Genomic DNA, 15,064 nt, shown 5'->3' on the forward strand with positions numbered 1-15,064 from the left:
GATTCTCTGGGTAAGAATGTGTGTCCATGCCCTCCTCCAGGGGATCTTCTGATCCAGGGATCAAACCCATCTCTTCTGTGTCTCCTGCATTACAGGTGGATTCTTTACCACTTAGCCGCTGAGGAATCTCCAAAAGGCTGTATAGTAAAAGTGAAAGTTGCTCAGTCATGTCCAGCTCTTTGCGACCCCAAAGAAGTGTGACTCCTATACAGTCCATGGAATTCTCCAGTCTAGAACACTAAAGTGGGTAGCCTTTCCCTTCTCCGGGGGATCTTAACAACCCAGGGATTGAACCCAGATCTCCCACATTGCAGGTGGATTCTTTACCAGCTGAGCCACAAGAGAAGCCTAAAAGGCTGTATCATGCTTGTCAAAAACCCAGACCTTGGTATTATGGCCTAGAACAAACACTGCAGGAGTTCTTTCACTTGATGGCAATACTCAAGGAGTAGACTGCCACCAAGATCTAGTGTTGGCCTAGGAGGGTAAGCTAGTTCTGCAACTCAGGATGAAAAGAGCGTGAACAGTAGCCTATACAATACATACAGAGCATAAACAGTAGCCTACACAATACATATTCTTCAAAGCTCCCCTAACTAACAAGATCACCTTACCTTCTGACTTCCAGAATTCTGTTACCACTTATGTTAAGCTACTCTAGTCATATCTCTACTGGGCATTGGTTCCAGGACTCCACCAAAGTTACAAAAACCCGTGGGTACTTAAGTTACTTATAAAATGGCCTGGTCCAATTGGCCCTCTGTACCTGTGGATGCAAAACCCACAGATACGGAGGGCTGACTGCATGTTAGACAGGAGTGTGAAGTTGTTTTTAGGAGAAACAATGGAACTAAATTCTGACAGATGAAGGAAAGAAAAGAGAAATATTAATATATACATCATGAAAACTCCATGAGGGCCTGATGGAAAAAGATGAGAAAGAATTCCCAACCCCACTTTGCCTCTTCTATTTGTTAGTCCAGCAGAGCTCATAGTATGGTTCAAAAAACAAAAAACAAAAAAAGACTCATGGGAAGTCTTGCTTACTTGCTTATCCTTAGGCAACTATACAGAACAGAGAATACCATAAACACTGGAGTTAAATATCTGGGTAAAAATCTGCTACTAATACCCTGTGAATAGGGTACCTCAACAAAGCTTCCTGAGTTCCTGTCACTTCAATTCTAATTTGGGAATAATATCAACTCCCTCAAAGAGTAGTTTGAAGCTTAAATGAGATAACATATGGGAAAGCTTCTGTTAAATGTACATTTTCTTAACTGTTATACAAATAGGCTATTATCAGTTGAGTAGATTGGAAAACATAGCTTTTAACTTTTTATTTCCAATTTTTTATAATGTGTGAGTGCATGCATGCTCAGTAGCTACCATCATGTCCCACTCTTTGCAACCTCATGGACTGTAGCTGGCCATGCTCCTTTGTCCATGGAATTTTCCAGGCAAGCATACTGGAGTGGGTTGCCATACCCTCTTCCAGGGGATCTTCCCAACCCAGGAATTGATCCTGCAGTTCCTGTGTCTCCTGTATTGCAGGCAGATTCTTTACTGCAAAGTCAGGGGGGAAGCCCATATATATATATATATTCTTTTATTAAAATAAGACATAGGCTAACTCTAAATTTTAAATAGTTGTTCCAGTTGCTTTTTCAGGATAAAAAGATGGCAGTTCATTAAAATCCTGACGTATATTCACAAAAGCAATAGAAATTAATGTTAGGTGACATGGATGAAATAAAGATATCTTCAAAGATATTCAAGGAAAACATACGCAAACTTTTCCTGAGAGGTTATAAAAGTAGTGTACATAGATTTACTAAATAATTAGACTCTATTTTGTAAGCCATAGAAATTGCAATTGGCAGATCAGAAAATCAAGAATGCTTCTAAATTCTTGTAACCTGTACTTTGATCTAGGATCATGCAGTATATTATGAAAGGGCTTATTTAGATTATTTGTGAACTTAATATATGTTAATTAATAAAACTGAATGGTTTTGAACATGAAATATATATATATTACATGTTATATACATATGTTTTATATACATATATATGTAATATCTCCTTCAAAGCAACTGAGTCCCACAAAATAATAATACTTGAAGAATATTATCAAAAACAAATACTTCAGGATACCTCCATAAAAGGGCTATATGGTCATATGCATTTGGAAAATGCAGGAATCTAGATACTCCTCCGAGGGAGTTACAATACACTAATTAACACATTAAGGGCTTCCCAGTACTGGAGGAGGGCATGGCAACCCACTCCAGTGTGCTTGCCTGAAAAACTCCGCAGACAGAGGAGACTGGGGTGGGGGGGCTACAGTCCATGGGGCTGCAGAGTCAGACATGACTGAGTGACCAAGCGCGGCACAGCACAGGTGATGGAGTGTAAAGAATCCACTCGCCCATGCAGGAGACAGGAGATGGGGGTTCCATCCCTGGGTCGGGAAGATCCCCTGAAAGAGGAAGTAGCAACCCACTCTGGTATTCTTGCCTGAAAAATTCCATGGACAGAAAAGCGTGGTGGGCTACAGTCTACGGGGTCACAAAGAGTCGAACACAACTGAGCACACACACACACACACACAAATATACACACACACACAGGCTCTAGAAAATCCTACAAGAATGAACACAATATAAGGTTATTCGACCTAGAATTTCCTGAACTTGTTAAACACAAAAACTTCATTTCCTTCAACACTTCTTAAAATCCAGTGGAAATAGTGATCCAGAGAATAAATTTTAAGAAATGTATACCTGTGGCAGATTCATGTTGATGTATGGCAAAACCAATACAATATTGTAAAGTAATTAACCTTCAATTAAAATAAATAAATTTATATTTTAAAAAGAAATATAATAATTCATATTATTCAGATTTTTAAAATATGTGTGTATGTGTGCTTAGTCACTCAGTCATGTCTGATTCTTTGTGATCCCATGGATTATAGCCCACTAGGCTCCTCTGTCCACAGAATTTTTCAGGCAAGAATACTAGAGTAGGTTTCCATTTCCTACTACAGGGGATCTTTCCCACCCAGGGATTGAACTCAAGTCTCCTGTGTCTCCTGCATTGGCAGGCAGATTCTTTACCACTGCACCAACTGGGAAGCCCTTGAAAAATATAAGGCATTACATCCTGCACATCCAGCTTTATACTAGTTCAACCAAGAAGGAAGAGGGCACCCTGCACAAGATGCTCCAGGTTGAGAAAAGAGCTAAATGTGTGCAGCTAAATTTCTAGCTTCAGTGTCATCTAGTCTCTCAATTCTCTTGATTATCACTACTCTTTACCTTTTATCTTACCTAGAATTTGACTTTTGACTGTATTTCCTCTAGTCTTGTACTTTGCTTCTTTCAGGAAATGTACCTTTAAATAAGTCTCGAAGATGCCCACAACCAGGTTAACTGGGTCCCTAGGACCATCCTATTTGGTGAACATCACCGAGGTAACAGACCCACAAGATGCTTCCTTCTATCTCTTACTCCTACTCTCCAGCGCAGTGTTACTAGACTAGCCTGAGAGCAGAGAATCTTGTAAAGAAATTTCACTTTTTCTTTTCTCAACATAAAACACCCTAATCATTCTACGGTATTTTCGTGATTGACTATCATACTGGTAGTTTCTAACAGTGACCAGCCTAAATTCTAATATAGAAGTGTGGAAAGTTCCATTCCATTCCATCCATTTTACAGTAGATTAAGGAATTTATGGTTTCAAAAATGACTAAGAAATGAAGCTGCACTGTCCAGGCCAACTGACCCATCCCAGTGGCCATTACTGGTGGTGATGCTATGGGTGTATGCCCAGTTCACTTTGCCCAGAAACAAATAACTTTGAGTAAAATTTTACCCTTCACACACACATGCAACATATACTTAAAATTCAAATGGCAAGCAATAATTTGTTATACTATTTCAAAAAATACCAAACAGTATTGATTTTTGTTACGGATTTTTTAATCCAGGATTTCCTTTTTCAAATTATGCTTATCAAATTTCTTAAGGGAAAAATGGGACTTTATATAATCAAAAGCCTAAAGGGGGCATTTTAAGTTATGTACATGATAAAATAAGAGAAGTCTGGTATTTTAGAAACAGCAACAAAACCTTTTGGCAGCGAGCAACAAAAGTGAGTGAAAGTCACTCAGTTGTGTCCAGCTCTTTGCAACCCTATATAGTCAATGGAATTCTCCAGGCCAGAATATGGGAGTGGGTAGCCTTTCCCTTCTCCAGAGGATCTTCCCAACCCAGGGACCAAACCCAGGTCTCCCGCATTGCAGGTGGATTCTTTACCAGCTGAGCCACAAGAGAAGCCCAAGAACACTCGAGTAGGTAGCCTATCCCTTCTCCAGGGGATCTTCCAGAAACAGGAAGCAAATCGGGGTCTCCTGCACTGTAGGTGGATTCTTTACCAACTGAGCTATGAGGAAAGCTCCAGCAAGCAACAGAATAGAATGACAAATGACTGCATGCAAGATTTGGCCATTTGAATGATATAACATTTCTTTTCCTTTGGATTTTTAGCCTCTTTCCCTGGTGGCTCAGAGGTTAAAGCGTCTGCCCGCAATGCGGGAGACTCAGGTTCGATCCCTGGGTTGGGAAGATCCCCTGGAGAAAGAAATGGCAACCCACTACCAGTATTCTTGCCTGGAGAATCCCATGGAGAGAGGAGCCTGGTAGGCTACAGTCCACGCGGTCGCAAAGAGTTGAACACGACTGAGCGACTTCACTTTCACTTTCACTTTCCATTGTATTATGGCTATATCTTTGAAACACACTTCTACACATAAAAATGCCCATCTTAAAATCTTCAATGACATTACATATCCAAGGAGTTGAAACCCAAACTATTCACTTGGCAATAATGAGTGATATGGAGTTAATACACATCTTACTTGCCATAACCCCCCAAGTCCTGCTCCCCACTATGACTTAGTCCCTGGATTTCTTTTAGTGTATTTCTGAGAACACCATTCATCACATTATAATGATTTGTTTTACTATCTCTGTAATGAGAATGCAGCCTTTTCAATAGCAAAGCTATGTATTTCTTACACAGGTTCTAAAAATCCCTCAATACATGTATAACAAGCAAAACTTTAAGTGAAAAAAAGTCATTTAGCTCAAACTTTTTGCAGGAATATTGTTTTCTCAGCATACTGAACAGGTTTAAACACTAAAACTAAACTATAAATCCTTTATGTCCCTTTCAGGGAAATGATATAAACATTATTTCTCATAAACAAGAGATCTATTATATTTTAAAGAAACAACATCACATAGTGACTCAAAGGACAAATTCAGGGGCCAGACTGCTTGAGTTCACACCCTAGCTCTATCGTTTATTACACGTATGACCTCAAGTAAGTTAATTTCTCCTTACTTTCAGTGTGTTATTGCAAAATGGGACTCACCTTAGAAAACTGTTGTGAGTAATTAATGAGCTGACATGCATAAAGCATTGAGGACAGCACCTACCATGTAAAAAGCATGATTTCTGAGTTAGCTCTTACAGTCATTACTATCCATCTTCAAACTTTCCTAGCCCATCACTAAGGATATCCTGTAGAATCAGATGACCTGGATAGTGCTAGGTCATCCTCTTCTAAGGCTGCCATGCTTGTAATATTAGGTAATTCTCATGCAGCCTTTTTTTTTTAAGTGAATCTACCTTATGGTTGCTAACAGTGGCCATGCAAAGCATACCTGGAAGGCTATTTTAGTAAAAATCACTGTCAAAGCTTCTATTTTTAAATCAATGTCAGGGTAGTAAACCTTCTGTGTGGATTTATAATAAGATGTCCCTTTATTATGCTCACAGGAAGATGTCAGTTATTGCTTTACTTTCCTCATAAACAGTCTAGCTGTCCCTTTCCTGTACTTGTCTCAATCCTTGTCAATACTGCCATATCCTTCTGTCAAGTTATGTAAAGCAGAATGCAGTCGCCTTGACATGGACTTGGTAGAACCCTGCCGAGGGCTTAAGGCTCTAACTCAGTGCATCTTTATGCAGTGAACAAAATAATACTGAATTTTACACTGTCAGCTCATGTTAAGAATGCCTATCAATTTATCTCCATAATACAACCTGTGTTTCATCTCAGACTATCTCCTAGTAATGCTCATTTAGGACTGCAGATTAATAGGCATGTTCAATTAATGATTTTGCATTTTTTCCCAATTAAATCTTCTTCCCCCACTAATTTTATAATTCAATTAAAATAAGCCATCAAGTTTTCTTAGCATGATTTGCTCTTTATAAACCCCCTGCCACTTTTTCCCCATTTTCGTTGTTTCAGTAGGCCTACCGCTGAAATGAAGCTGTGGAGATAGGAAATGTTTTCTAAACTTTCTAGATTAGATCACCAGGGCTGCTGTAACAAACCGAGCAGTTTAAACAACAGAAATGTATTGTCTCTCAGCTCTACAGGCTGGAAGCCTGAGATCAAAGTGTCAGCAGGGTTGCTTCCATCTGAGTGCTGGGTGGAAAAATCCTTTCCATGACTCTCTTCTAGCCTCTTGTGATTGGCTAGCAATCCTTGGCATTCTTTGGATTATTAATGCCTCACTCTGATTTCTGCCCTCTTCTTCCCATGGTATTCTCTCTGTGTGCATACCTGCATGCCCAAATTTCCCCTTTTAATCAGTATATATTGGATTAAGGGTCCACTTTACTTTCATACAATCACATCTTAATTAATTATACCTACAACAATCATATTTTTAAATAAGGTCACATTATAAGCTACTGGGGATGAGAATTTCAACATACAAATTTAGGGTGACACAATTCAACCTGTACCACTTCTCAAATTAAAAATGCTCTTGGGGACAAGCCACTTTAAGGAGAGTCTTTGTTCTGATCTCCTATCTGCATAGAAGAGATATATCCTGCAAAGAGCTTGCTGGGCTCCTTGATTGGAATCCACTGGTTGGCTGAAAATCACACCTGTGACCCAACACCCAAAGTTTGCTCAGATTTCCCACAGAATGGGAAGTGAAACAACCACAGGCGCCTTTCCCCCTTCACTTAGTGCATTTCCCCTACAGATTTTCAGGGAATATACAATCAATAAAAAGAAGCAATGCATTAATTACCATATATTAACACATATATGTGGAATCCAGAAAAATAATACAGATGAACCTATTTCCAAGACAGGAACAGAGATGCAGACGTAAGGAGCAGACATGTGGACACAGCAGGGGAAGGAAAGGGCAGGACAAATTGGGAGATTATGATCAATATATATACACTACCATCCACAAAACAGATAGCCCCTGGAAACCTGCTATAAACCACAAGAAGCTCAGCTTGGTGCTCTGTGATGGCCTAGAGGGGTGGGAATGTGGGGGTGGGTGGGAGGGAGGCTCAAGAAGGAAGGGATATACATATGCATATGGCTGATTCATTTCATATGCTTCAGTTGGGTACAAATATGGACAAATAAGAGTGTTTGCCTCATAGACTTGTTGTAAGGATTAACAATTTGATCCATACAAATTGTTTAGAACTGTGCTTGGTACATGGAAGGTACACAGGAAAATTAGAGCTCATTATTTTACAACTGATGACAATAAGCTGTAGGGCTATAAAATGCCAACTCCAAGATATTGCAAATGGTCATTGGTAAGACCCAACCTCTAGCCCAGAACTTCAGAGGTTTTCCATGTCAACAGACAGCATTCCAGCAACATTCTATTTTTAAAGTGCCTAAACATCACACTTGAAGAAAATGAGAGGTCTGGGGACTCTGGTATAGGAATAAAGTACCAAACAGTAGGGTTGTATATTCAAGAAACTCTGCCTAAAAGCCTACCTGCTCAGGGATTGATTTTAGGGAAGACAAAGTCCTTGAAGAATCAGTAACCACCTTTGTAAGAGGTTCTGGAAAAGCTAGTTTGACTGGACAAAGAAAAGCTAAGGAACTGCTGCCCTGGACATAAGAAAAGCTGTTTTTGCCATGTCCCATGTGCATCTCTTCTTGAAGCCAAGAGAACTACTTGTATCATTATTATTATCCCTTGAGTTTGCTCTGTTTTTAATATATCTGGGAAATATTCTATCTCCTATGCCAAATTTCACATTATTGTTCTGTTCCTCTTTAAGAATAAGTTGTACTTTGTGTTTTCAAACCTTTTCCTAAAACTTCCTTTATTTCTGAGCATCACCTTTAGCAACCCTCTCTTGTTTTCTTTAGGACAGAACTATCCTCTGTCATAGCATTCGTGAGCTATATTAGAATCACTAATTTCCTGGTCTCTATTTCCTATCACACTAAGGATACCACATTTGTTTTGGAATCTGCAGCACTTAGCACACAGACTAGGCGTGAGATATTAATATCTACTGACTAACTGAAAGACTGGCTAGAAGAATGAATGAATGAATATATAAATGAAAGGAATAAGAAGATGTCTGAGCCTTAGCATCTCACTATTAGGCACATTATAATCTAACTTGACCTCTGACCAGGGAAAAGGAAGATGGAATAAGTGATGAGGAATAAAAGGAGTGGCTCTGTGTGTGATATTAATCAGTTAATGGAGCTCCAAGTTGTTTTGCCTGGATCCATAGAATTAAAAAAGAGAAAATTTAACCACTAGCTATCTAGCTTGATTTGCATGTGTTCAAATCTTCAAAGTACTCCCTTTGATTCCTTTAATCAATAGCTATTTTAGAAAGCTCTTCATTACGTCCTAATTGTCCAAATTCATTTTCTTCATTTTTCCTTATTAGAGGCAGATTTTTCAAATGAGTTAAGTAGATCAGCAATTTTAGAATCATTATCAACTTCAAGCATTTCTCTCAGTTATTAGCATGTCCCTTCTCTCTCTGGACTAGATTCTTTTCTCCATTTTTATAAGGCCCATCTGGCTCATTTTATTGACTTATTTTTCCCATACATATCAAATAAAGTCAACTTTATCCTATACTGAGAGCAATCCATGTTTACAATAACACTGATCCTAGATATTTTATCAGACATCTCATTTTAGATGAAGATGCAAGTGATTCTCCATTATGTTACCATGTCAAAAAATAAGTAAATAATTAGCACTCATCTAGGTTTTAATCCATCCCAACCAAATAAGCTTATAAAGTCATTGTCATGGCCCACAAAACATTTCACAAATAATTTAAATGAATATTTTGATCCTTAAGTACATTGTAATTTAAAAAAACACATATTCATTGAACCTAACAATCCCACTGCTGGGAGTCTGTTTCACAGAATTAAAAGCATCATACTATTGCAGCACTGATATTGTGTCAAAAAGCTGGAAACAAAATGAATGCTCATCAGTACATGGGTGGTTGAAATTTTAAGGCATATCAATACCATGGAATGGTATGCAGCTGTTTGTATATGTTTCCAGATGTGCAGGGAAATATAGAAAAGAGTATTGAAAAGATTGTTACTAGGGAGGAGAGAAAATACTGGATGGGAAGAGCAAAGCAGAAAAAGTAATTAAGAAAAAAAGGAGGGCATTTATGATAAAACCATTATATAAGAGATAATCTCATCTATGCAAAATTCCATATGTTATATGAATATGATTAAATATACATAAAAGGATAACCACATGATTTTCTAAGGGCAATAGGACTATAGATTTTTACTTTCTTATATTGTATAAACTGCTAATTTTTAATAATTAAAACATTTTAAATTTGAATTATTTTTATCATTTGAATCACTGTTTATATAATTTGAAAAACATCAAATTAATTTTCATTTTGATATACATAATATATGTAGAGGGAGAGAGAGTAATGCCTATCAGACCAAGGTTTATATACTCATAATTCAGAACTCAAATCCAGCCACTGGATAAGAGATTGGCTTCAAGCAGTGCTTCCAAACTAAAATCCACCTGATTGAGAGAATATGTATATATATATATCTTATCAATTCTGTTCTTTTTAAAACAATCTTTTCTAATTTCTATTTTTAATCTACTCTCAAGACTCATCTAATATATTAACTGTATTCTTAACTGTATTCTCCACTTGTCTCACCAAATATTTGATTTCCTAGAAAGTCTTCAAAATTCCCCCATCAAACTCCTAAACTTCTATACTTTAAATATCTCATTTTGCTGGATGAAATGTGAAATCATGTAGGAAATTCCTGAACTTCTACTTCAGGATATATATCCCTTGGGGTTCATCAATTTTTCTTTTTACATTCAACAGGAGTTCTACAGTGAGAGATGAAACACTGTCAAAATCCATAGGTAAACACACTTGGACAACAGTACTTAAAAGAGCAATGCAGAATCCTAAATGGTATTTTGTGTGGTCTACCTTTCCTCATGACTTCTGAACCTTTCTGTATAAAGACAAACTTGTGAAAATATATACTTATTCTGCATGGGTTTAAAATCATCCAGTATTTTCACCAACTCCAAATTAAAGAATACATCTAGCTACTTGAATTTCAAAAAGCATTTTAATTACTTTGGTAAATAAAAGTTGTTAAGAAATTGGAATAATCAAAATATTCAAGTACTAATGTAGAAAAATAAAGAATAAATTAATCCAGGTATAATTTGGAGGCTATTATCATTACCATATGTCTCTTTGATTACCTTTCTCCTCAGGGACTTGATGTTTTACAAAATCTAGTCTACTAAAACAAATGAATTAATAAAGTAATAATTGATTTTTTAAAATTTTAATGAATCAATGACATGTGTAATTGCCCATCACAGATAATGATCAAGATGAGGAAACCAGTGTGGCACAAATAGTTCAAGCAATGTGTTTAGGGGCAAATAATTTGGTCTCATGGAACAATGTATAGCTTCGGTTACCATCTTAAAATTAACAGAAACAACTGAAGACACTCTCCAGAGCTCAGACCTCTGTTTTCAAATCAGTGTTCCATAGTCAAAGAATAAATTGGGATAGAAAATCAGCTTTGTTTTAATTCACAATTTTTAAAAAAGGAAACAACCTAGAGAAGGATATCAAGATTAATTTAGAAGAAGAATAGCTTTGAGGTGCCCAGGAAAAAAATGGGAGCCTGATCCTTATGCCAAGGGCAGAGGAGACAAATGAATATGAGTGATGAGCTCTCGGCAACCTGCCAGCTTCACTGACAAAGATTCACGTAATGGACAAGAGAAGGCAAATGTATCAGCAGAAGATAATGAAGACAATATTTTTGTTCACTTTTTATACCTATTTCTTTAACTTCTATGTGATAGGTTTGGTTTTGTTTTCCCTGCCTTGAAAAGATAAAGGCAGATGGATTCACATCCTCCAGAGACTAGAATCAGATGATCAAGTCGAAACAAATCCTTCTAAAGCACCCAATCTCATAGCAGATGCAGTAAAAGACACATCATTGGCCATTTTGAGAATTTCCTGCCCAAGAAACATCTTAAACACACGTGTCCAAAATTGTCAGTTGTTAAGCTCCAACCTTGAAAACTAGGTTACCAAGTTTTGACACATTGAGAATCATGCAAGTGTCAGGTTTTTTGTGCTTTTTTTACAAAACACAAAGGATAGAAAAGTAGTAAATATCACATCATGTTGAATTTGTCTTAATCCTCACTTTATTCATTCATAAATCACATAAATCTCACAGAATACTGTACCAGCATTTTCAAACCATGGCTCCATTAAAGATTTAACTTCTGAAAGTCAGAAAGAGGTTTTCTTACTAAGCTGCCATTTCCCTTACAAAATAGACTATTTTATACTTACTGCTACCCGTCGAACTCTTATAGTGAATAATTAAAACTAAACTGCAGAGCATAATTTTGAATGCTGAGTACACTGTAGGTTGTAGGTTTTTGCTTAGTGGCTGATTTCAAATGCTCACCAATCCCCAGAGGGATAACCCTGCCATTAGTTTGAATCGACAAAATTGGCTGGCCCCTAAAAGCAAGGCAGACAGCTCCAAATCATAATAAAATGGTCTTGTTGGCAACTCACCATATTGACAGTGGGGTCCCTGAAAACCCTCCGAACACTGGCACCGCTGGACTTCACCCTCTGAGCATCTCTTCCCATGGACACAAGTCCCCACTGCAGAGCCAGCTAAAACAAAGGTAGGCAAGAAGGCTGGAGAGAACAGAGTATAGGGAAGGAAAGAAAATCCTCAGTGTAAGCATCAAGTTGCTAATACAGACACCATCTAGAAATTTCTACCAGCTCCTCTAGCCTCTCCATCAAAAACAGTTTTTTTCATTACCAATTAAGGCCACTGCCTTCTAAAGCCTTGTAGAACTCTGTATGTGGTAACATCTGTATCACTTTGAAGCTGGTAGAAATGCCCCACCCCAGACCTACTGAATCAGAATCCATACCTTAACAAGGTACTAGCTGATTTGTATTCAGATTCAAGTTTGAGTAGTAATGGCCTTTATGGGAAACAAATTTGTTAAGGAGTGGATATATGTATATGTATAACTGATTCACTTTGCTGTACACCTGAAACTAACAGAGCATTGTAAATCAACTCCACTCCAATGAGAACTAAAGGAAAAAAAAGAAGCACTAGTCTAGAGGAACTCCATGAAGATGGCTGTGCCACCCAAGCAAATCTAAAACACAAGCAGGAAATACGCTTATCAGAGGCAAAGGACTGTGCTAGGTGCCACACAAGATAAAGAATTCATCTCACAGTCATTAATTTCCAGGAGTCTATAATATAGTTGAGATGACATGTGGGCAGATATATTTACTGAGCTTAAGCCACTGATCTTCAGTGGCCTAGCACTGCATGAAAATACAATGACCCCCCGCAGTGTACCCCTCAACCCTAAGCCTGCTTAATATGGAAAGCCTGAGGCAACTTCACCAAAATCATTCAAGAGCAGAAAGCATGGTGGGGAAGGGAGCAGGATGCCGACAAACTCCCGAAGGTTCAGGATAACAGGAGAGATGAATGGTTGTGCTGTGGTCTGCATTGATTGCAACACACTGAAGCATTTTAAGTGACTTGGCAATAACCATAAACACATAGGTAACAGAGTCGCTAAACGGATTCGTTTCTCTGGTGTGGATGAACTATACAATGCTGCTAGTTCCGCTGCTCAAGGGCTGTCAGAGAGACACCAAAGGTCCTGAAATACCCTCACTAGAGGTTTGTGAAAGGACTGCATACTTCATCTTAAAAAGTAAACGGCCTCCCTAGTTCTGCAATTAATCACGACAAGCACAAGTCAAGAAATCCCATTTAGATTTCCCTCTGGACTTTTGAATCAGCCATGGATTACAAATCTGATGATATGGGAAAGGGGCAAACAGCAAAGGGAGATGGACGCTTACTAGGCGTAACCTGTCTGGCTTTAAATAAACTGCCTTTTACATAAAGAGACAGACTATAAAGCAGCAGTTCCGTGGGTCCTGAGTTCTGACCTATCATTAGCGATGCTTAACAGAAAGGCTTTCTGCAGATTTCTGTACATGCCATGTGTGCATCTTCAGTCCAAAGAGATGCTCTGAATCTGTGGTGAGTCTAAAGATGCCTAAAGCTTGACAAGCATGATATGATTGAAGCCCCAAACAGAGTGAGACCATTACTTCTAGTGACAGAGAGTTAGACAGGAAGAATTATAACTTACAGCATAGGCAGCCAGGTTCATTGTCCCACCGGCTCCAACCAGGGCAGCACTTGTAGACGGTCTGTTGCTCCAGGCTGTATGCCTGTCTGTAGATGGTGTAGTATCAGGGCCTAAGGAATAAGAATGAGATTGATCCTATTTTCCTCTTAAGGTAATGCTTCGTCTTAAGGCCAGAGCTGTCACCTGAAACCCACTATCAAATTCTCCCTGGAACCTAAATCCTGACATTTATACACACATACACACTATGTACATATATATAATAGAACAATATATAATTTGTATGCATTATACATGCACGTGCACACACACACGCACACACACACCTCACTAAATACATAACCAAGATTCAATGTAGATACAGGTTACTGAAAATTAAGAGGGACTGCAAGTCCTGTAGTATAAACTACCCTAAGGGTCACTGAAGCTATGAAAAATGGAACCCATGATTATGAAGAGAATAATGAAATCTAGAAGGATAATAAGTCACACGCTTTCAATTTGACAGTGAAATCCCCTCATCATGAGTCCCATGACAGTGTGCATTCTCATCAGTGGTGACATCACCCACAAGCGGCGAACAATTGGTTCTTGGGTAGGAGGGGTGAGAAAAATCTTAGTAATACAATGGTCTGTGGTCCTACACATGAGCAGAGAACAGAAACAGAAACAAGCATATCTGTGATACTGAACCTTCATGGGGAAGGAGGACAATTACTAAAAGAAAAAGAAAAAGTTTACAAAGTCTCCTGGGGGGGAGGACAATAAGGAACAAAAGACTGAACAATGAACAAAAAAATGAACAAAACGCTACACTATTTCTGCTGACCTCTTAATAGACCTGCTGCTAAGTCACTTCAGTCGTGTCCCACCCCATAGACGGCAGCCCACCAGGCTCCCCCGTCCCTGGGATTCTCCAGGCAAGAACACTGAAGTGGGTTGCCATTTCCTTCTCCAATGCATGAAAGTGAAAGGTGAAACTGAAGTCGCTCAGTTGTATCCAACTCTTAGCGACCTCATGGACTGTAGCCTTCCAGGCTCCTCCACCCATGGGATTTTCCAGGCAAGAGTTCTGGAGTGGGGTGCCATTGCCATCTCCATCTTCAGTGGAGTTCAGTTCAGTTGAACAGTCGTGTCCGACTCTTTGCAACCCCATGAATTGCAGCACACCAGGCCTCCCTGTCCATCACCAACTCCTAGAGTTCACTCAGACTCAAGTCTATGGAGTCAGTGATGCCATCCGGTCATCTCATCCTCTGTCATCCCCTTCTCCTCCTGCCTCCAATCCCTCCCAGCATCAGAGTCTTTTCCAATGAGTCAACTCTTCCCATGAGGTGGCCAAAGTACTGGAGCTTCAGCTTCAGCATCATTCCTTCCAAAGAAATCCCAGGGCTGATCTCCTTCAGAATGGACTGGTTGGATCTCCTTGCAGTCCAGGGGACTCT

General features: G+C 38.8%; 1 protein-coding gene across 1 annotated transcript in view; it reads right to left on the reverse strand.

Annotated features, from left to right (window-relative positions):
• The window catches only part of LOC101114669 (EGF-like and EMI domain-containing protein 1), a 575,484-nt gene extending 562,522 nt beyond the window's left edge, over nucleotides 1–12,962 (reverse strand). Inside the window, 2 exon segments of the mRNA XM_042243830.2 lie at nucleotides 11,986–12,114; nucleotides 12,854–12,962. Coding sequence (XP_042099764.2) covers nucleotides 11,986–12,114; nucleotides 12,854–12,962 — 238 coding nt within the window.
• Nucleotides 12,963–15,064: the final 2,102 nt, after the last annotated feature.

The sequence above is a fragment of the Ovis aries genome, chromosome 1 (genome assembly GCF_016772045.2).
Source record: "Ovis aries strain OAR_USU_Benz2616 breed Rambouillet chromosome 1, ARS-UI_Ramb_v3.0, whole genome shotgun sequence".
Classification (NCBI taxonomy): domain Eukaryota; kingdom Metazoa; phylum Chordata; class Mammalia; order Artiodactyla; family Bovidae; genus Ovis; species Ovis aries.